The sequence below is a fragment of the Spermophilus citellus genome (assembly GCF_964194105.1).
Source record: "Spermophilus citellus genome assembly, chromosome: 17".
In the NCBI taxonomy this organism is placed as follows: Eukaryota; Metazoa; Chordata; class Mammalia; order Rodentia; family Sciuridae; genus Spermophilus; species Spermophilus citellus.
In genome coordinates, this window is record NC_138199.1 from 54,394,641 (window position 1) to 54,417,561 (window position 22,921).

Here is a 22,921-nt window from a genome sequence, read left to right on the forward strand (position 1 = left end):
CAATGTGTTCCACCTCCCAGACAGGCCCAGGCAGCCCCCAGACAGCAGCTGAGAGCGTTTCCCCAATAGCCCAGCCGCTGCCAAGCCACCAAAGCAAACAGGACGCCCCCCACGCTCACATGCACAGTGGCCACCCCGCCCCCCACACACCCCCAGCTGAGCCAGGCAGAGCCGGTCTGGTCTCCTGGGCAGGCTGGGCAGCTGCCACCCCCTCTCATCCATCAGTAGTGCTCTGGACCACTCCTCTGGAAAGCCCCCTGTCCAGCCCCTGTCCTTCTGCCCTTGAACGCCCCCCACCCCCGGGCCTGATGAGCATTCTTTAATTGCAGTGTTCCCCAGAAAGTCTGTGGGGCCCTGCCAGAGACCAGCCACAGAACACGGGGAGCCAGAGGCTGATTCTTGGAAACTTCCCGGGCCTGGCGGGCTATCCCAGGCCTCCACCCTCAACACTTCCGCCTCCTCCCCTCTCATCTTCCCAGGAGCCCCAGGCCTGAATGGAGTGGGCAGGACAGGTGGGCAGGTGACAAGCGATACCAGACGCTCAGTGAACTCTCCTCCCCCAAAATCCTTCAGCCCACGCTGCCCAAGCCAATGACCAGACCAGATCACAAGTTGAAGGACTGAACTTCAGCAAAGCTTTAATTGCAGTCACGAGGCCAACTCAGGAGGCCCCTGATTGGGGGACTGCAGGAAGCAGATACAGAAAGGCTGAGCAGCTCATGGGGTGGGGCCCAGGCAGGCGCTTGGGGCCTGGCAGCAGCGTGCTGGGAGCTGGAGGTGATGGCTGCCCCTTGGCCTTCAATATGCTGAAAGGGGCTTCAGTGAGTAGAGCGGTGGACCTGCTCGCGGGAGGAGACCACCTTGCCATCCTGGACTTCCTCCACGATGGTGCGAACCTGGCGGCTTGTCACCGTGGCTGCAGGTGGTGGAGGACGGGGCACAGGAGCCTCAGGCAGGAGACCCTACCCACACCAGCCACCCCACCTGTGGCTCCCCCAGTCTCCCACACAGAAAGATCCTCAGCCTCTCCCCTCCCGCTGGGTCTGCGCTGCCCCTCCCTTGGGCAGGATGGGGCAAGCTCTTACCTTCGCGGGAGGGCTGCGAGGCCAGGGACGAGGAATACTGAGAGGCCAGGCTGCAAGAAGAAGGGGACGGGTCAGCCCAAGGGTGCTGGCTGGCCAGCGGGCCCCTGGGAGCATGCTGGGGAGGATCCACAGCGAGGGAGGCCCAGGAGGAGGGAGAGAGTTCCCTACAAACTGGGAACTCACAGCTGGGAGCACAGAGTGCTCAGGCACAGTAGGTGCTCAGCACAGTAGGAGGAAGAAAAAGGGACAGCCTGGAGGCACTTTGTGGCTACTTTGTGACCACTAACCCAGAATTTACAAGGAGGAGCTGAGCAAGTGGTTTTTCCATATCCTGAAGGGCCCAGCAAATAGACTCAGGAGAGACTGTGGTTAGACTACAGATGGACTCCACCACTGTCAGGAAGCAAAGGGCTAGAACATGTGACTCAGCGTGGAGACTCACCATGCGGCCAGCCCTTCACAGCAGGGTCTCCATCAACATTCCCAACTCCAAACCAGAGGCTCACCTGCCCTGCTCCTAGGCTTGTCCTGGCTGATAGCGTCACCAGCCACACAGTCGACCAGACCAGAAACTCAGGGCCATCACTACCCACTTCCTCACGTGCTCACATGACGTTCACTGAGCACTGACTGAGGCACGTGGGCCCCATGCTCGGGTGTCCAGCCCTGCCTCCCTCCTGCCCCTTCTCCCACACACAGCAGGACTCCTCTGGCCTGACTCTGCTCCTGACTGATCCCTCCAGCCCACCCTAACCCCTCTGATCCATTTCTCCCTCTTCAGCCCAAGTGAATGTTCTAAAAGATCTAGAAAGTCGTGCCCTCCTCCGCTCCAAATCCCTCCATGGCTCCCAACTGCCTACACAATCCACTCCAGATGCTGTCCTCTGGCGTCGGAACCTCTTCATGGTCAGGCCCCAGTGGGGAGCTCCATCTCACTCCCTGGGCAGAGTTGCCTCCAGCCCACCCCAGCAGGTGTCGGGGCGCCCCCACTCACTGGGAGTCCTCGCCCTCCAGCAGGCGACGGTAGGTGGCGATCTCCTGCTCCAGCCGCGTCTTCACGTCCAGCAGCACCTGGTACTCGTGGTTCTGGCGCTCCATGTCGCAGCGCAGCTCGCAAAGCTGCTGCTCGATGCTGCTGATGAGCCCCTGCAGCTGGGCCAGCTGGGCCCCGTAGCGCGCCTCAGTCTCCGCCAGGCTGTTCTCCAGGGATGCTTTCTGTGGCCCGGAGAGGCAGGGGTCATGGTGACTGTGAGCTGGGACCCTTTCCTGAGGCGGGGCACCCCACAGGGGTCCCCCCCCCCGTGGGGCTGTGGGTGCAACCAGCACAGTGGGGCTGTAGCTGGGCGGAGACCCATGCCATGAAGTGCCAGGGAAGGCTGGGCAGGGAGCCCTGGCCCTCTGAGCAGGAGTCAACACGGTGGGGCCACCCTGGGCGGGAAGGGCGCAGGCCTACCATGCTGATCTGCGACTGCAGCTCGATCTCCAGGTTCTGCACCGAGCGGCGGAGCTCTGTGATCTCCGTCCTGCTGCTCTGCAGGGCCTCCGTGTTGGTGGCCACCTCGCGGTTCAGCTCCTCCGTCTGGAAGGCAGGGTGGGCCACAGGGGCTTGAGCAGACGTTAGAGGGGGATGGGGAAGCCCTTGCCCTCTCTCCTGGAACGCCCCCCAGCATCTTCCTGGCCTCTCTGGGGACCCAAAGGCATCCGTCCCCAGAGACCCTCTTTGCCTACATGGAACTCAGCAGACATTCGCACCGTTATCCCCGACTGACCAGGAGGACCTCAAAAACAGGGATCAGGCTTTATTTTTTGTATGTCTGTTAATGTCCCTGGCACCCTATAGATGCTCAGTGTGTGTTTACCCCGGGTGTGAGTTATGGATCCCAAAACACATCCTGCAACACCTGTGGTGGGAGGAGCCCTGGCCAGGGCTGTGAAGACCTGGACCTATTCCCCAGGCCACCACGGAGGGCTGCGGGAGCTGAAGCCTCTCCCGTTTCATGGTTCACATTTAAGCATGAGGGCTGGTCCAATTGGTTTCCAAAGGTCCTTCCAACTGGGACAGCCTGCGGATCTGAGAGGGCTCCAGCACGCAACAGCGCTGGCACATGTGCCCACACGTGAAGCACACCTGCTCCCACATGGCCACCCACCTTGGTGAAGAACCAATCCTCAGCATCCTTGCGGTTCTTCTCGGCCATCTTCTCATACTGGTCACGCATCTCATTCAGGATGCGGCTCAGGTCCACGCCCGGGGCTGCGTCCATCTCCACGCTGACGTCCCCGCCCACCTGGCCACGAAGGGCATTCATTTCCTGGGCAGAGAAAACAGCAGAAGCTCACCCAGGGCCATCCTAAGGAGAGGCCCCAGGACCTCAGAGAGGCATGTGCTGATGACAGACAGACCAACGGCTCCTCATCCTGAAGGCCCAAGGTGGATGTCAAGTCTCAAATGCGCAGAGCTAGGGATAGCGACAATGTCCCCAACACACACTGAGACACTGAGGGGAGATTCCACCCATCTCCAGTGTGTGGGGGGGCAGGAGAGAGACAGCAACTCTCAGCATGCAGGGGATGAGCCAAGGCAATCTCACTGGCCACACTGATGCCTGCCCCGTCCCTGCTACCACCCGGGAGCTCGGGAACAGGACCAGCCCTATGCTGGTGTCAGCAGGAGCCAGGCCTCACTGAAGCAACTGCACGAGAGAAACACTTTCTGTATGTCCTACTGTGTGAGAATCAGGCACCCCCTACAGCCACAAGAAGGGGATCGAAGACCACTTGTGTCCCTGAGAGAACCCTGGATCTCCATTCTTGGACTAAGCCTTTGGGTACCTAAAAACCTAGAGTACTCTGGAAAAAGGAGGCAGGAGAGATGGCAGAGAGGTGAAGTCAGACCTGAGTGTAGATCTGGTCAGACAGACCTGGGGTGAGGTCCCTGTGCAGCCTTGGCTAAATTCCTTAACCTCTCTGAGCCTCAGTTTCTTTACTGGCAGAAAGAAGGAAAGAGTATCTTTCTCCCAGCAATGTTGTCAAGATCAGCTGCAGTAATTGCTGCGAATCACATGTAATGTGCTGGGCAAAGGCTTCTTGTTGTTAGGACTATCACTACTATAATTAATTATAATAATTAGCATTGTGTGTTAGACTGTTTTACTCATTAGTGAGTTAACTGCCTCGAAGCAGTGAGCCAAGCCTCAAGGGGCAAGGGAAGAGTCTTTGGAGGATGGGCCCCTCCAGGCCTCCCCCAGGGCCCTCTAGGCTGGGGTCAGTGTCAGGGCTAGGAACTGGACTGAGTTCACGGCCCCACCTGGGGAGATTCTGCAGCCCAGGCCTGCTTGCTCCCTCCCAGGAGGGCCTTTCCTGCCTTCCGTGACCAGGCCTCACCTCCTCGTGGTTCTTCTTGAGGTAGGCCAGCTCCTCCTTCAGGCTCTCGATCTGCATCTCCAGGTCAGCCCTGGCCAGGGTCAGCTCGTCCAGCACCCTGCGCAGGCCGTTGATGTCGGCCTCCACACTCATGCGCAGGTTCAACTCTGTCTCGTACCTGGAAGGGTTGGAGGTCTGAGCCACAGCGTGCTACCAGGACTCCCCGGTCAACACACAGGGCACTCGTGATGTGCAGAGCTGGGAACCCACCACCAGCCCCCGGGGCAGCCTGGGAGCCCAGACTCACTTAGTGCGGAAGTCATCAGCGGCCAGACGGGCATTGTCAATCTGGAGCACCAAGCTGGCATTGTCGATGGTAGCTGCCAGGATCTGGAAGAGGTGGTGGGTTCCGTGAGATACTCCCTAGGCAGCCCCGAGGCCTGGCCACAGCCCTCTTGCAGCCTTTAGGGAATGCGCTAGAGTGAGGATGATGAGGGTCCCTGTGGTGTCCTCCTCTGAGCACCCTGATGTGAATTCCAAGAGCCTCGGAGCAATGGGGACACCATGCCCAGGCACAGGTAGCAGGGACACCAGGACAAAGATGCTTATGCACCCCTCCCCCATCACTGTCACCCTCTCCAGGAAGCCCTCCCACATGCCCCATCTGGACCCCCGCCCCAGGCCCCCTCCCTCCCACTCTCCAGGTGGCAGTCTGGTTTCCAAGACTTTTTGGATTATTTCCTCCTCCCCTAGAATCTGAGTTGCAGGGGAGCCAGACAAGGCCATATCCACCTCATTCCTTTTGGAATCCTAAGGACTGGGCACAGCGCCTGGCCCAGAGTCAGCCCCCAGGGTACGTTTGTCTAATTAAATGATGGATTCATTCACTGATTGAGGAGGTTATGACAGCTCCCACCTCTAACCCAGAGCAAAGCTGTTTGGTTTGGTTGGGTTGGGTTTTGCAAGGCCTGCTGGGCAGCTGAATGAGCATGAGGAGGAGCAGAGGGCTGGATACCATCACTGCTGCTGTCACTGGGATCCTTGGACACATGCAAGAAGAGCCCCGATCGAGAACCCCGGGGTGCAGAGGGAAGAGCTTGCAGGTGGCACTTAAGCTGGGTAGATCTTGGACTGGGACAAAAAGACCCAAAGGCTGAGGGTGTGGGAGGGACAATCCCCAGCCAGGCCATCCCTGGCATCCAGGGTCACACCAGCTCCCCTCCCAGGGCCTGTGTTCTGAGAGGTGACCCTGGAGCCGCTGAGCCTGAAGACCAATTTGTTCCCCTCTCCGGGCCTCAGTGGGCCTCTCTATAGCCGACATCTATCAGAGCTCAGTTCCTACCCATCTCAGTGCCCAGGAGGGTCCACCGTGAACACTTCAGAGGGCCAGAGTCTGGTGCCGGGTGCTCCGGGGGCTGGCGGTGAGGTGCTGGCTAACCCCGTAGCTCAGAGCACTGACTCACCAGGGCTCCCCCGGGTTCCCCGACTCCCCAACCAAACTGGTATCTGATCTGGCACTGCCAGTGCCTCCGCTTCCAAGGCGAAATGGCAGGAATTCCCTACCTGGTGGAGGTCCCGGGCAGGAGCAGACAGAGCCCCTCACAGGGCAGCCTCAGGCCTGGCTCTCCACCCAGCAGCCTGGGCAGGCCTCAACGCCCAGGCCCAGCCAGGCCCAGCATACCCTGCTGCCCCCTCAACCCCCACTAGGACCACAGCTTGGCGGACACTCCCAGAATAAGTCAGTACCAAAGACCAGAATGATCACGTTTACAGACCACTATGGCCATGTCCTTAGAGGGCATGAAAGCATGTATGAGTGCAGGGGAAGGCGGCGGGGGTTGGGGGGGGCGGGGTGTCCCCTCCATTAGACTAGCTTCAGACTGAGTGGGAAAATGCAGCTTCTGACCCCAGGGGCCCCTCAGTCTGCCAGGAGATACATGGTCCCTGCCCTCGGAGAACTCAAGAGACCATCACAGAGAGTAGGGAAGACCCACAACTAAAGCACACAGACTGAACCTCAGAATGTTGAAGAGACCCCAAGACCTGGGGACAGAAGGCAAGTGACATCCATCCAGGAGGGCTGCCTGGAGGAGGCAAGGCAGGCAGGAGGGCAGCCTCAGAGGGGCAGCAAAGACACTCCAGCCTCCTGTTCCAACAGCCACACAAATCCTTCCTAGTCCTCTGCCTTTGCCAAGCTCTTCTCTACACCAGGAACGCCGTCTCTGCCTTCAAGGTTCTGAAGACTTCCCCATCTCTCCTCCATCACCCACCCCGAATGTGCTCTCTCTAGGGAGGGAGGTGTTCTACTCTGTCCCCCTGGAGAGCGCCCAGTGACCTCACAGCACAGGATGTCCTCCAGGTGCAGGACTCAGACTGGCCAGGGCTGGGTTCAGAGAAAGGGAGGGAGGGAGAGGGAGGGATGGGAGTCTAGATCCTTGTTTGCAAGGATTTGCAGTTGGATGGGGTGAGTCCAAAGCAGGAATGCAGGGCAGAGGACAGAGGGCAGAGAGCAGGCTCCCACCTTGCTGCGCAGGTCCTCGATGGTCTTGAAGTAGTGGCTGTAGTCGCGGGCAGGCCCGGGGCCCTGCTTCTTGTACCATTCACGGATCTTCATCTCCAGGTCGGCGTTGGCCTCCTCCAGGGTGTGCACCTTGTCCAGGTAGGAGGCCAGGCGGTCGTTGAGGTTCTGCATGGTCTCCTTCTCACCGCCCCCCAGCAGGGCATCCGACACCCCAAAGCTGGAGCCAAAGCCCCCACCCAGGTTGCAGGTGTAGCCACCACCGTAGCCACCCCCGAAACCCGACGAGAAGCGTGAGGAGGTGACGGACATGTTGCCGCAGCTGCCGCCTCCCAGGAGGCTGGGGGCCCGACAGGCGCCCCCGAGGCGGACGGAGGACGTCCGGGAGAAACCCCCGCCGGGCACGCACAGGCCCTTGACAGAGCCAGAGGATGAGAACTGGCGGATGCTGGTGGTGGTGGCAGCCATGGTATCCACAGGTCAGGCACAGGGTCTGGTCTGGACAGAGACCCTGGGCCACTCTTTATAGCCAAACTGAAGGGAGGCTGGGCCCCTGGTCCTTGAAGTCCAAGCCAAAATCCCAGCCATATAATTTTCCTCTGTCCCAGCCGCCCAGGGCCTGGGGCTCAGGCTGGACATGCCAAATGCTTCCCCTAGGCCCCTTCCTGTGCCCAGGCCCAGCCTGGGCAAGATGGCCCCTGAGCAGTTCATTGTTCAGAAACAAAGGTGGTGTTGGAGCCTCAGCCCCGGGGTAGGGTGATCCTCCATCTTCAGCCGCAATTAGGAGGCTGAGCTCATTCTTGGGGGGGGGGGGGGAGTCCAGAGAACCCAGCCCTGGGAGCCAGAAGGGCCTGGAACAAGGCTGCACAGGCCTGGGAGCCAGAGGGCTGGTCTGACCCCCCACGGAACATGCCAGGGCCTCAGGGGAAGGTGGAGAGACTTGGGGCCCAACCTCCTCCCCCAGGTGTGGCGTGGCCGACAGTCCCTGCGTCTGAGTGGGGAGGATGACTTGAGGGAACCCCCAGCTCCCTTGGGGAGTCTGCAAGAGGAGACGTCGCCCCGGCCTGGGGGATTCCCGAGTCAGGGAAACAGACATGGTCACCGACCCCAGGGAGCTCGGGATCCAACTCTATCAGGAAGCCAGGCTGGGAGCCGAGTTTCCTCACTTGTAAAAGGAGATGATTCTGTCTCCCGAGAATCTGGAGGGACAGTGACATCAGTCAAGCTCTGTCGACACTGTAGGCAGGGGTGGGGGCCAAGGGGACGGGGCCTGAGGTCAGAGGGTGAAGGTGACCTCCCAGCTCACCCTCCACAGCTCTCAGCCCTGCGCCTGAGCCCATCCAGAGGGAATCCCGGAGGAGGCGCCCGGGGAGTGGGAGGAAGCAGGCTTATGGCCAGGGTGGCCCTCAGTGGGCATCCTGCCCCAGTGAAGAACCATGTCCCTGTCCCAGCAGCCAGCAGGATCCTGGCATCCGGCACCCACTCCACCCAACAGAGATTAGCAGCCTAATCACAGCGGCACTAATGATTTAGGCGCTGCCCAGACACTGGCGTCTGCGCTGGACCTGTTTGAATATGGAGCCTCAGGGGGCAGCCAGGGCCTGAGGGACAAGGTGCATGGGTGGCCTGGGCTGTCTGCCCACAACTGGAGTCAGGGAGGGAGGGAGTTATCTCTGTGTCCCAGGGTTCCTGTGATGAGGTTAGACCGCTAGAAGGACTTCCTGCTTAGAAGTGAGCTCTCAAATGGGGGTGGGGGGAATATGAAAAATGTTAAGATGAAGAAAAAGAGGGTTCTCTCTCACAGGGTGGTTCCCCTCATTGGCCCAGTGCCAGGGTGGGATTGGCAAGGCCATCTGGGAGAGGGGCAGAGCCCTGACTTCATCCTGTTCCCACCGTTCCTGTGAAGGGAATGGCGGGAGGAAGCTCAAAGCCAAGGCTAGAGAGCAACTTCAGACCACCCCAAGGTTAGACCTCGGGAAGAACTTCCTGGCAACCTAGATTGTCTTGGGGGATAGAAGAGACCCTGAAGAACTTGGGTTCACCTGAGGGGGCCAGAGGCAGGTCCTGCACCAGCCGACCACCTCCCAGGGGAGGACACAAGTGAAGGCCCCTCTTCTTCCTCTGCCAGAGCCACACTCCCAAGAGCCCTCTCCCCCAGGAGCTGACTGGCCTCCCCCAGGTGGGCCTCACTCTAGGCTGGGGGAAGGACTGCCTTGCCTTTCAGCACTAACCTTGGAGCAAGCCAGGGCCTGGGGAGGCAGCCAGCCTGCTGTGACCCTGCCCTCTCACCTCTCCCTACAGCCCAAGCCCCCAGCCTCCCCTCCCGATGCCTCCTCCGGGTGTCCCTCTGGACTGACTCTCCTCAGGAGCAGGTCAATGAGCCACAGGTGTGGCCCCAGGCCCCCGCCCCCTGCACCCCCGCCTCAGTTTTGCCCATTTGACTGATGAACTTTCCAGCTCCCCCTCTTCTACTTTCAGGGACTGCAGACCTTGACCTTGAGGCCCAGTTTCAAGGAGATTCTGTTAATTCTCCAAAATCACAGAGTCCTCTTACCCCACTACCACTATTTAGCCCCCACAAGGCCCCTCGCCTCTGACATCAGGCCTCTCCCTCTCTGGGCCTCAGTTTCCCCATTTCTCAGTCTCTCCCCCCCGGGGGCAGTGACTCCCAGGCCCCTTTGGAGACTGCACCACCCGAGAAGCCCCTCTGACACCCACCCCAGAGAGGCCTCACGGGCTGAAGGACAGGCCCTCTCAGCCTCCCGCCCCAGTGAGAAGCCGGAGTTAAGACCACAGCATGGAGATGCCAGGGGGACCCCAGGAAGCCTCCCTGGCCCTCTGCGGGCATCCCTGGGCAGGGCTAAGAAGACCTGGACATTTCTCCTCGGGCCTCACAACCATGCAGTGAGGAAAGCGAGGGGCAGAGTGCTTGAGCAGTGGCCGTCCAGGTGGCCAGGGTTAGCGTCAGGGCCAGGCCTGGAACCAGGGCCTCCAGCAGCCTCCACTCTCCCTGCCCAGCGAGGAAGGCCTGGCAGGATCTGGCCGAGGACCCCGCAGTGCACCTCTGGGCTGTGAGCCTTCCTGCCTGGGCCTGCCCTCCGCCCCCAGGAGGGAGAGGCCCCTGGCCACCCCCGCAGCTGTCAGCAGCTTGGCTCATGTGGAAGACCAAGAGGAAGAGGAAGAAGCCGTCCAAAGGGCTCCTCCACGCCAGCCCCAGAGGTGCCTGGAGTCAAGCACAGGTGGGAAACAGGAGCGAGAGGAGGGCCCAGGACAATGGGAGAGCCCTGCCAGTCAAGCCCAGGCTCTGCCCCCACCTAGACCCTCCGCCTCCTCTCCAGAGACTGCTGGAAAGCCACCAGGCTCCAGATGAGGCAGGGGACAGATCCAACCCTGGGATCTGAGCAGGACCAAGGAGCTGGAGAGGCAGCACATGGATGCTCACCCCTTACACTGGTGGAAGAAGAAGGGTAAAGAATGATGTGGAGGCCCTGTATACAGTGGGTGTTCAATAGATGCTAACATCTGCCACATCTGCCCAGCTGACCTTGGCTCCTGTAGTCCCCCAAACATTAAAAGTCATTCCCTAGCCTGGTGCGGTGGCACACGCCCGTAATCCCAGCCACTCGGGAAGCTGAGGCAGGAGCATCACCAGTTCAAGGCCAGCCTCAGCAATTTAGTGAGGCCCATCTGAAAATTTAAAAAGGGCCGAGATGTGGCTCAGTGGTTCAGTCAGTGGTTAAGTGCCCCTGGGTTCAATCCCCGGTACCAAAAAAAAAACAGTCGACTCCTGCAATGGTGCCCACCCTACAGCCAAAGCAGGGCTTTTATTCAGCAGGTGCTTTATAAGTGCTTATTGAATTGTTAGGGTCATGGAGCCCAAGTGCTGACCGTGGGACAACCACGATGCCCAGGAAGGGAACATAGATACCTTCCTTCCCCCCAAGGAAAAGTGTGTATCAGGTAGTTGGGGAAGTAAACCCCAAAGCCCGAGGTGGGCTCCCAACTGGACCTCAGCGTGGCTGATAAGGACAGGACTCCATAGGCCCTCACTCTGCCCCCAGGCCCTGCAACGAGGGCTGAAAGCTCCGTTCACTCCACAGCCAGCCGAGTCCCTCTCACTGCAGGCACCCTGACGGGGGCAGGTTGGGCAGGGCCTGCCAGGAACCCACAGGTCCCTACCCTCACCTCACCCCCCACACACAAGCAGTCCCTACCCCTGGACAGGCATCCCCTGGCCAGAGCGCAGCCTCCCCAGCCACTCCTGCCCACCCCGCCCTCAAGAGGAATCCTCCTCTTCCTCTACGCAGTTTCCTGGCCTCTGTCCCGAGGCCCCAGCATCCCGCCCAGATCCACCCACTAATGATCTGTGTCTGGCTCCAAGGGGGCCGCGCCCTGCACCTCCCCGTGCCCTCCAGATGCGCCCGTCAGTGCAGCTCCACAGCCTCCCGCACACACCAGGGGCTCCCCCGCCAGGAGCAGACTCAGCCCCTCTTCCCTGCTGTCCCACCCAGCCACCTCCCTCTGACAGGTTTCCAGGAACCCTGACTGGGGTGGCCCCAAGACAGCACAGACAGCCTGTGACACCTGCCCTTCCAGGCAGAGCCATCTCAGCTGCCCAAGAAAATGACCCAAAGGTCAGGAGGCCCCAGAGGAGGTCCAGGGCAGGAGCGAGGGCTGGGAACCAGGGGGAGGAAGACCCAGGCCTCAGGGAGTCGTGTGGGGAAATCCGCCTCTGCCCACAGGCTGAAGGACCCCAGTGTGCCAGGCCACCTCTGCCCCGCCAGCCCTCATCCCCTCTGTCCCTCGGTGTTCCCCTCTGCCTCCCCGTCCCTCCCCCTTCCTACCTCCCCTCTCCCCCTTCCTTCCTGAGGAGTTTTTTGTTAAGGTGAAAGGGCAGCAGCCCCGGCAGGTTCCCCTCTCAGGTCTGGGGCTCACACCCCCATCCACCTGGCCCTGCAGACTGGCGGAGGGGCCCTGGGACACTGAGGGCCCAGGCTCCACCCTTGCAGCCCACCTGCCCCCTCTGCTCTTCTCCGGGAGCCCTGCGCAGGCTGGCTGTTCCCTCCAGATTCACACTGATTTACACCTGTGACTTCATGGTGCTCTCCTGTGTGGCCTCCTCCAGGGCAGGTGTGACCAGCCTCCTGGAAAGGAGGCCATCTCTCCCCTCAGCTCAGATACCTCCTCCGGGTAGCAATCGAGGGTTTCCCCTGAGTGGGGAACAGTCTTGGAGTGGGAGTTGATCCCCCCGGGTGAGCTTCTGAGCAAACCTCTCTCCTTCCTTCACCTCACACAACCTGCAGGAAGCAGGGTCTCTGGGCTCCTTGTCCTGGTGCTGATCACCCAGCCCACCACACTGGGACCCGCTGGCCCAACAGACAGGGGGGAAGCAGAGCAGGGAGGACCCAGAGGACCCGCGAGGAGGACAGTAGGAAGACTGGGGAGTGGGGACCAGGGGAGAATGACCAGGGGAAGGGGATCAAAGGAGGACCCAGGGAGGAAGAAGCAGAAGAATTCCAGGGGAGGGAGGGGCAGGGACATGAGAGGAAGAGGATCAGGGAGAAGGATCGGGAGAAGTTGTCCCTTCTTTTTTTTTTTTTTTTTTTTTTTTTTTGGTACCAGTATGGAACCCAGGGGCACTTAACCTCTGAGCCACATCTGCAGTCCATTTTTTTTTTTTTTTTAGGGGAACAGGGTCCCACTAAGTTGCTGAGGCTGGCTTTGAACTTGCCACCCTCCTGCCTCAGCCTCCCGAGCCGCTAGGATTACAGACGTGCAGCGCCGCCCAGCTCATCTGTTCTTTTAAAGGGCAGAACAGGAGACCTGGCCAGGGAGTCCTTCTCAGGTGCCTGGATGCTCCCTGCTCCCCCAACGCCTCCTCCTCAAGGCCTGCCCCATCCTGGTGCCAGGTTGCCCTTGCCAGGCAGCCAGGAGCAAGCTCCCCTTAGGTGAACTTTGCAGCCCTGTGACCCTGCTGCCTCTGCCTTGGAACACCAGGCCCTGGGTGCCTCGTCATTTAGCATTTCAGGGTGATACGTTTTTGAGCAAGGCTTGATGGTGACGTGACCCCACTTCCAGGGTTCACAATCCCTGAGGTCAGGCACCACCTTCTCTGTGATCATGACTCTAGGACGTCATGAAGAGAGCTCTGAACTCCAAGTCCAAGAACCTGGGGTCCAAACTGAACTCTGTGTAGCCTTGGACCTCAGCCCCGTCCTCTATGAGAGGACACTTCGGTGACTATTCCACAGTCTTCCATGAGACGTCCACGCCAACTCTCAGGGTAGAGTTAGCGTGGAACTGTAGCTAGGAGCAGGACCCTTGTGGGGTTACTATGGACTGGACATAAAGTGGTTCCCAAGCTGGCTGCAGAGGGCTCCCTGAGGAAGAGGTAACCCTTCCCCGCCTCTGAATCCCATCTGGGTCCCTGTCCGAATCCTCAGAACCTGGGAATATGCTCCTTACAAGGCAAAAGGACTATGCAGATGGGATCCCAGTGTAATCACAAGGGAGCTTGATAGGAGGGAGGCAGGAGGGTCTGAATCAGAGAAGATTTGCCCACAAAAGCAGAGGTCAGAGTGATGTAGGCCTTGAACCAATGTGGAAGCTGAAAAGGGCAGGGGACAGATTCCCCTAGAGCCAGGATCACAGCCCTGCTGACATGATTTAGCCCCGTAAGACCTACTTTGGCCTTCTGACTTTCAGAACTCTAAGAGAATAAATATGTATTGTTTTAAGCCCCTAAATATGTGGTGATTTGTTACAGCAGCAATAGGAGACTAATACTAGCCCATTCTGTCCCATGAGTGCTAGCCACCCTCACGTGTGTTAGAATTATTGAGCAGAGAATCTCCTCCTCATCTGGAATGATGATCCTTTACCACCAAAAGGTGGATTTCTGTCTATTTCTGGTCCCACTACAAGGTCTAACTCATGGCTTTGCACACTTTAAGTGCCCTATCCATGTTGGCTGAGTGGGCGCAGGCAGGAAGAACTTGGACTTCATTCAGCACCCATTCATTCCATTCACTGAGTGGCATTCACTGGGCCAGGTACTCAGAATGCAGAACTGAGTCAGCTGAGCCCTGCCCTGGATGAGAGCAGGCAGTGAGCGAGAGAAAAACAGGCGCCCAGTCCGTCCCAGCACAATGGCATTGTGCTGTGATAAAGCTATGTGTGTACAGGCACCTTGGGAGGACTGGGCAAGGAGCGACTCATACACACAGGCTGCTGAGGACAGTTTCAGAGGGAGGGACAACAAAGCCGGGTTTCGAAGCCAGGGTGGGGCTTTGCCAGACTGAGAAGAAATGGTTCAGGCAGAGACGGGAACATGCCTGGTGTGTTTGGGAAGCACCGGAGACTCACAGCTGGGTCAGCATTTCCAGGTGGATGCCAGAGGAGTGCCTCGGGAAATGGACCTCATAAGGAAACACATTTCTTTGGTTGCTGTTAGTTGAGCACCTACTCTGTGCTGGGTGCTATAGTGAGCTCTGGAAATACAATGATGGACACAAGATATCTTTGCCCTTCCGGAGCCAATTATCTAGTGAGAAATTTGGATACCCAACAAACCAGAGAATGATGCCGTCCCCAGGGAAATACAAAGGGGATATGACAGCGTTGGGGGCCATGGAAGTCCTCTCCTAGTGACAGCTAAGGGGAAAACTGAGTTTAAGAAAAATCCAGCCATGGACAGGGAAGGACCTTCCAGGTCAAGGTAATAGCTAGTGCAAAGGTCCCGCGTTGGATCAAGGCAGATCCTCTTCAGGGGTCAGAAAGCAGGGCCAGTGTGGCTGGGGTAGAGTGAGCAGGGGAGAGACTGGGACTTCAAGGCCAGGAAGGGGCACAGCTGCCCCCAGAGAGCAGGGCTTCTCACGCCCCATGCAGCCGAGCTCGCCTGGTGCTGCTCTTGAGAGCCAACCTGAGAACCAAGACCCGTGGCCTGGTAGGCTGGGCAGGGGACATTCTGGTCAGTCTCTGCTTGTTTCACTACAGACTCCACAGAGCCTCCACTGGCTCAGGCCCATGGGCTTCTCTACTTTGCCACGTGCTTCCCAAGCTTACCTGGACCCGGGGCGGCTTCCAGGAGGAGCTGGGCTCCTTGGAACCCATTTTGGGGACTCTCTGGGTCAATCTACAGGGCATCTCAGGGGAAGCGCCTGGAACAAGGGCTGGAAAGGAGACCGCCATGAAAGGACTCTGAAGAGTTTGGACTCCATCTCGGCCGTCCTGTGCTCTGCTGGGTTTTGTTCTCTGCAGTACTGGGGGTTGAACCCAGCGCCTCTCCATGCTAAGGTGGAGCTCAGCCACGGAGCTGTATCCCCAGTCCTGCCTTGGTTTTAACAGTCTACTTGCATAGACTTCAATTCTACAAAAGGAATAGTACTAAGCCCAGTGTGGTAGTTCACGTCTGTAAACCTAGGAGGCTGAGGCGGGAGGGTTACAAGTGCAAGGCCAGACTGAAAACTAGTGAGACCCTGTCTCAAAATTTAAAAAAAAAAAAAAAAAAATTAGCCAGGCGTGGTGGTGCACACCTGTAATCCCTGTGGCTCCCGAGGCTGATATGTGGATGCTGATTCACAAAGCCAGCCTCAGCACCTTAGCGAGGCCCTAAGCAACTTAGTGAGGCCGTATCTCTAAATAAAATATTAAAAGGGGCTGGAGATGTGCCTCAGTGGTTGAGCACCCCTGGGTTCAATGCCCAGTACTAATCAATCAACCAATAAATAGGAATACCACCCAACTCTTTAAGGCCTCAATTTCTCAATGAACAGTCTCTCTTGAGGAGCCACCTCACTCCTTTTAATGCATCATGACCGTGAATGGTAACTCATTTACTCCCTCCCCACCAACCACCTCTCTGGCCTCCGAGTTGCTTGGCCTTTATAAACAAGGGCATCATAAATTTCCCTAAACACATAGCAAGATGAACTTCTACAGACATATTCTTAGGGCAGATTTTAGCAGTGGGATTACCGGGTTAAAAGGTAAATTCTTTGGGGCTGGGGTTGTGTCTCAGAGGTAGAGAGCTTGCCTAGCATGTGTGAGGCACCGGGTTCAATTCTCAGCGCATATATATATATATATATATATATATATATATATATATATGTTTTTTTTAATGGTAATTTTTTTTTTGAGACAGGATCTCATTCTCTTCCCCAGGCTGGCCTCAAACCCCTGGGCTCAAGCATTCCTCCTGCCTCAGCCTCCCAATCAGCTGGGACAACGGGCCGAACCATCACACCCAACTGGTACATCCATTTTTTACTTTGGTAGCTATTGCCAAATATTCTTCCAGAGTTCAATGAAAGGACATTTCATTTGCTTTAAAATAGTCTGACCTCCACCATAAAAGCTGGTGAGGGGAGAGCAGAAACGGGAACGGTACCTTGCTTCCACGACCAACACTGCGCGGCCAGTGCGCGGGAGTTTGCTTTGCTCTTCTCTCTACTTTTGTGTCTACTTGAAATTCTCGACAGTAAAAATGTCTGCTTAAAAAGTCCTGGCCAGATCTGTCGGTAAATGGATGGAACTGGAGAATATTATGCTAAGCGAAATAAGCCAATCCCAGAGAACCAAAGGGCGAATGTTTTCTCTGATGTACTGATGCTGATTCACAATAAGGGGGTGGGGATAGATGTATTTTGCACTAGGACAGAGGGGAGTGCAGGAGGAGCGGGGGCATAGGGTAGGAATGATAGTAGAATGAATTGGACATTGTTACCCTATGTGCCTATAGGATTCCGTGACTCTACATCATGTACAACTAGACAAATGAGAAGTTATACTCCATTTATGTATGATGCGTCAAAATGCATTCTACTGTCATGTATAACTAATTAGAACAAATATATATATGCATGCCTGTAATCCCAGCAGCTTGGGAGGCTGAGGCAGGAGGATCACAAGTTCAAAGCCAGCCTCAGCAACTTAATGAAGCCCTAAACAATTCAGCAAGACCCTGTCTCTAAATAAAATGTAAAAAAAGGACCAGGGATGTGGGTCAGTGGTTAAGCACCCCTGTGTTAAATCCCCTGCACCAAAATCAATCAATTAATTAAGTAAAAATTTAAAAATAATAATAAAAAGGTCTGGGAATGCAGCTCATTGGTAGAGTGTCCTTGGGTAAAATTCCAAGTACACACACACACACACACACACACACACACACACACACACTCCTACAAATGTCCACTCCCACGAACCAAGAGTAAGAGTAATGTTTCCCTCAAACTTCTACCAGCATAGGTCCCACCAAGATCCATTTATTGCTGCTACTGTTTTCCATTGTTTTTGGTTTTGTTTTTTGTTTTTTTAATTTGGTATTAGCAAGTGAACCTAGGGGCACTTTACCACTAAGCACATCCCCAGCCCTTTTTAATTTATGAGACAGGTTTTCCCTAAATTGCTGAGGCTGAGCCTTGAACTTGCGGTCCTCCTGCCTCAGTCTCCAGAGTCGCTGGGATTAGAGGCATGCGCCACTGCACCTGGCCGATTGTCACTCCAGTTACCGGTGAAATGGAGCACCTTCCCTTGATTGGCTTCTGGGTTTCCTTCCTGTTCATTTCAACCCTTTCCCACGTTCCATGGGTCTTCTCACTGACTGGTGAACTTTTCATAAACAGGGACCCAGGCTCAGCACATGTGCCCTGAATACATCCTTCCCAGTCGCTCTCTGGCTTCTCGGCTTGGTTTGTGGGTCTTTTTGCCAGACAGCGCCCTCAGGTCACATTTGCCAATTCTTTCTTTTCTGTCCAGTATTTTGAAGAAGGGGCTCCCTTTGGTGGGAACATAAGAGCTGGACGGGACCAGAATCAGCCCTAGAGAGATGTGCCGGCCTGGGGGAGAGACTGGGGGGGGGGGGGGTGAGGACCAGACCTGGAGGAAAACAGGGATGGTACTCGGGGCAGGCAGCAGGATAACAGGATGACACTGCACTTTCTGGGATAAGCAGGTGGGCGGTGATAATGGCCCTGGGTGGGAGGGAGAAGCCAGAGGAAGAGGTTCAGAGCAGACGCTACCCCACTCTCCAAGCATCACCCTGAGTCCTCATGGCTTGTTTCCCCATCTCTTCCCTCCCTGCCTCCTCCTCTCTGTCCTAGCCAACAGAGCCCCATGACTGCAGAATAAACCAACCAGTGAATCAGCAGACGCCTTGAGCTCGAGGTGCCTCTGCCCAGGAGACCTCAGGAGAGGGAAGGAGGACTCACCAGGGAGGCCTTCCTCTACCCCCTGCAGCCATTGGTGGGCAATGGCCTCCTCTCGAGCTGTGTTCAACAACCGCTCGAAGCCTCTAACCCTTTTGGCCGAAGATCAAGGGCCTGAGGACTCTGGAACCCACAGGCAGGCTGAGGAAGGAGCATAATGGCACATCCTCCTCCTAGAGGCCAGGCAGGGAAGCAGGGAAGCTCAGGCAGAGCCCTGGGCTAGAACACCAGGGAACTTTCTAGAAAGTCCAACTGGCCCTGACAGACCCTGTGGCCCAGAAGGAGCGCTCCAGGGCAGGCAAAGGGGGTCAGTCCTTTCTCGGGGGTGGTTCCAAGGTCACCACCTGGACATAAGAGGAGGGAAACCTTGGCCAGACATTTGCCTGACCAGGGAGCAACAGAGCATTGTGGGTCCCGCCTCACCTCATGAGTTTGTCTCTTCTCACCCCTTTCCTTGGTGGCTCCCAAGGGGGACGCCATCATGCTTCAGGTTGGGCTCCAGGCCCAGTTACTTTCCAAGAATGAAACTACTGCCTCATGCAGCCTGAGCCCCAACTCTGTGGCAGGAGCGCCCTCTGCTGGCCTCTGGGCACAGTCTCAGGAGGAACTGCCTAAGGCCTGGGGAGGGATTCCAGGGCTGGACCCATCCTCCACCTGTGCTCTTCAAACCCACCCCTTCTCCAGGGACCTAGCCCGGCTCATTTTCCCCAACTCCTCCCTCCCTAGTCCCATGATCCCTACAGCACCAGGCCCAGCTGGGCCATTGTGTCCATTCCCCTGCCTCCAGGCCCATGGTCCTGAAATTTTTTTCTGCAACTGGCCTATGCATTAAGGCATACCTCCCCCACCTCTACCTCTGATTCTACAGCTCAGAAAAGTCCCTCCCTGCCTCAGGAGCATTTCCCTCCTCCTCACCCACCCTCTTAGTCCCTCTATTAAACTGCTCACCCAAAATCCATCTTCATCCCAGCTCTGAGTCTGAGGGCCCTGAACAGGACCTCCTTCCCCACAGGGACCACCCACTTCCTGCTGCAAACTTCTTAGGAACAGCAGCTACATTGGCGCATCCCTTACAGGTTGTGGTACCGCTGGGGACTTGATACAAACCAATGACAGAAGCGTCTGTGTGCACACTCGTGTGCGTGCCTGTGTGCCAACCTGTGTCCAAGCGCATCCCGCGCCTGCATGTGCACAGAGATCGCATGCACCTGTCTGCCTGTCTGCAGGGGTCTCTCCCCGTGAGCTGAGTGGCCTTCTTCTCACCCAGGTTGGAGACTGAGCAGGAGGAAGATAAGTACCTGCCCCCAGAGGGCAGCACTGAGACACTCTGGGCACCAGATCAGGGGGAAGTTCAAGTGTTTCCTGCCGGTCCTGCAGAGGATGGCTTCAACTCCATGAAGAAAAGCCAGGGAAGAGCAGCCCAGATGCAGGCTAGTGGTGACCCAGGGGCAAGCAGAGCGTGGGAAGGGCACATGTCAAAGGTAGGGTGTCTGAAATTGGGTGGCAGACTTGAGGTGTTCGTTGTATCTTCATTCTTAAATACGTGTCAGTGTTATTTTGACTCTATTCCATATTAAATTAAGAATGGCCTCTGAGGGCCTGGGGTTACGGCTCAGCGGTAGAGCGCTCGCCTCACATGTGCAAGGCCCTGGGTTCGATCCTCAGCACCACATAAAAATAAATAAATAAAATAAAACTATTGTGTACAACTACAAAAAAATTAATATTAAAAAAAAGAGTGGCCTCTGAGCTCTTCCTAGAATGTGGAACTCCCATCTCCCATTCTACTCACCCCTCAGAGTAGACTCCTGGGCAAAGCTGAGCCTCAGAGCTCCCAGATCTCCCCAGACTCACAGAGGGCTCTGAGCTTCCCTGCCGTTGACCCTGGCCTTGGGAAAGGAAAGGACCTAGACCCAAGCTGCCCCTACTGCTCTCAGTCCCAGGCCAGCACTCCTGCAGGACAAGCCAAACACTCACACAACTCACACACACATTTGCACAAGTGCCCAGCTCCAACACACACTCATCTACACAGCTCCCACATCCTTACACACTGCTCAATGCACATTTGCACACATGCACAGTTCACACATGCTCACATACAACTTGCATGCACATTTGCACGTGCACGTGGCTTGCACACATTTGCACATGCACATTGACTCTCAGGCTCACACATAGTCACAGTCTCACAGACTGGAACATATTCATAAACCCATATGCACACCTTCACACACACTTAACCACAGCTCTCTCTCTCTCACACACACACACACACACACACTCATTTTCAGATTCAACACACTCAATTTACACATTCACATATGCTCACAGAGTCACATTCACTCGCAGACCTTCATGCAGACTTGACTGGCCTCACACTAACACATTTCACACTCACACTTTCACACTCACTAACACGCTGTGTACACTTCATTTTACAGGCCTCCTGTGCATTCACACTTTGCACACTCGTTTGCACGCTCACACAAAGCTGCCATTGTTGCTCTAGCCTATTAACCTTACACCCTCACATGGGCAAAGAAGGAACCTGAACTTTCCCTGACCCCAGGAGAGATTTCTAGAATCTTCCCAAGAGATCCTAATCGCAAAATAGAAGGATGTGTCTCCTCAACCTGGAGCAAGCAGACTCAGGGCCAGGATTGTGTGACAGCCCCATGCAAGTCTGCAGGCCTCAGAAGAATCCCCCGAACTCCCTGCACCTCTTACAGGATTACCTCTTACTAATGTTCACCCCTGATCTATAAGAGGGGGGTTTGGCCTGGGGACAGGACAGGGACACAACTGACACAGCCCTCTGGTCTTGGGGGCTCTAACTCCAGGGGGGACACCTGGACTTCATCAGCACATCAGAGGCCTGAGCAGGCTGAGCTGCGGGAGCCCCTGAAAGGACCCTGAAATGGCCCCAGAGGCAGGAAAGCCAGGAGGGTGTTTGGGGGTCAGACGGAGTCAGAGGCAGACGCTGGACATCCAGGCAGAGTGAAGGCCAGGGGCACGTAGGAGCCTGGCACCCTCAGGAAAGAGTGAGAATCCCAGATGAGGGAGGCAGAGCTGGGAGCTGAGCCTAGAGAGGTGGGCAGGGGCCCGCCTGTGAGAGGCCTGCCACACTAAAGAGGGTGGCCTGGGTCTTGAGGCCACCAGTGCAGGAGAGGACAAAGTTTCTCTGCAGAGGCAAGCAACTTGGGCCCAGAATCTCTGGCACTGGCAGGTTCCTTCAGCCCCTCCCAGAGAGCAGAGCTGGCCTAGAGACCCACCCGCTGGTTCAGGGAAGCCCCCACAGTGCAGCCACGGCGCTCCCTAGCTCATCAGACGGGGTCCCTCTGAAGGTGGGTCTGGGCAAAGGGCCAGAAACACAGCACCAGGAATCTAAGAGGCTTCAGGGAGATGCCAGCATCCCTCAAACAGCTCACCCTAGAGGAGCCAGCTGTTCTAGCCCAGCAGAGAGCGAGGAGGTGTATGGGGGAGCCCCCCAGGAGGTACCCAGAGCTGAGGAGACCTGGCAGTGCAGAGCTAGGGACAGCTGGGGAAGGGTTGGGTCCCAGCTCCCCGGGGAGGGCCCGTTCCTGGAGGAGGGAGGTGGGGACCCTGCAGGCCCTCACATTCTAGCCGCAGCCGCACCCTTTCAGCCTGTTCTCACCTGTTCCCAGGACTTCCCAGACTGCCCTGGGCCCATCTCTCAGGAACAGTTCCCAGAATCCTTCAGGGTGTAGAATCCAACTCCAAGGACCCCAGTCTGAATGCCCAGGAGCCCACCTACCCTGGGACAATTGCCTCCTCCATCAATACACATCCACACACACACATCCACACCCACACACACACTGAAGCACCCTTAACCTCAGCACACGGGACACAGAGCAGGGCCATCAAGAGCTGAGGTATTTCTTTTCATGGCCAGGACAAAGTGCTGCCCCTTTTCCCCAAGGCCCTGGACAGGGGAGAGGGAAGGCAACTAGAGTCCCCAGAGATTCCCTGCCTCCCGGGTGTCCTAGACCTCAGCCAAAAAAAGTTGAAGAGAAGATTCTGCCACCAGAAAAAGGAGCTGAGGGGTCCCTGCCCCAGCCTGGGGTGTCCCAGGTCAGTCCTGCCCACCACTGCTCAACTCTGCCCCCCATCCCCCTCTCCAGGGCCAGCCGGGCAGCCCACAGCCCTCAGAGCAGGCTGTGCGGGACATCCAGGGCCCAACATCCCAGCTTGTCCCTTGGCCTCTCTTCCCACGGCCCTGCTGTCACCCTTTCCGACTTGCGTAGGACAGAATCCCCACACCCACCCTGGGCTCAGAGCCAGGCCTCCTTGGTTCCCACCGAGGCCTAGGAAGGGATTTCTGCATCCCAGGCTGTCCTGGGCCCGCCCTAGGGTTCCCAGGAAACAGCCTAGGTCCAGGACAGAGGATCCAGCCCAGGCCCAGGACAGAGGATCCAGCCCAGGCCCAGGACAGAGGATCCAGCCCAGGCCCAGGGGCTGTCTCAAAACTGCTGAGGCCTCAGAATGGGGTGTCAGGTCAGGGAGTCAAGGGGGCACCCCACAGCTGGTCTCAGGTGGGACTGAAATGTGGGCTCCGGCAGAGGCCCTGAGGGAAGAGCTTGAACATTAGGCAGAGTTCCCAAATCCAGGCTTGAGGCTCCCCGCTGCAACTCCAGCCAGGATCCTGGCCTGACACCAAAGGATGATGGGAAGTTGCAGATCTGGGTTGGGCAGGGGTGAGGGGTCCCACTGCAGGGAAG

At 57.1% G+C, this 22,921-nt stretch overlaps 1 protein-coding gene across 1 annotated transcript; it reads right to left on the reverse strand.

Annotated features, from left to right (window-relative positions):
• Positions 1-818: 818 nt before the first annotated feature.
• LOC308636569 (keratin, type I cytoskeletal 42) lies at positions 819-7,437 on the reverse strand (the record flags this gene model as incomplete). Its single annotated transcript, XM_081272131.1, has 8 exons — positions 6,970-7,437; positions 4,756-4,838; positions 4,470-4,626; positions 3,236-3,397; positions 2,539-2,664; positions 2,080-2,300; positions 1,086-1,135; positions 819-916 (listed from the first exon to the last, which is right to left on the reverse strand). The coding sequence occupies exons 1-8, from the start codon at positions 7,432-7,434 to the stop codon at positions 819-821; spliced, it is 1,362 nt and encodes a 453-aa protein (XP_081128257.1). The 5' UTR covers positions 7,435-7,437.
• Between the last annotated feature and the right edge of the window lie 15,484 nt (positions 7,438-22,921).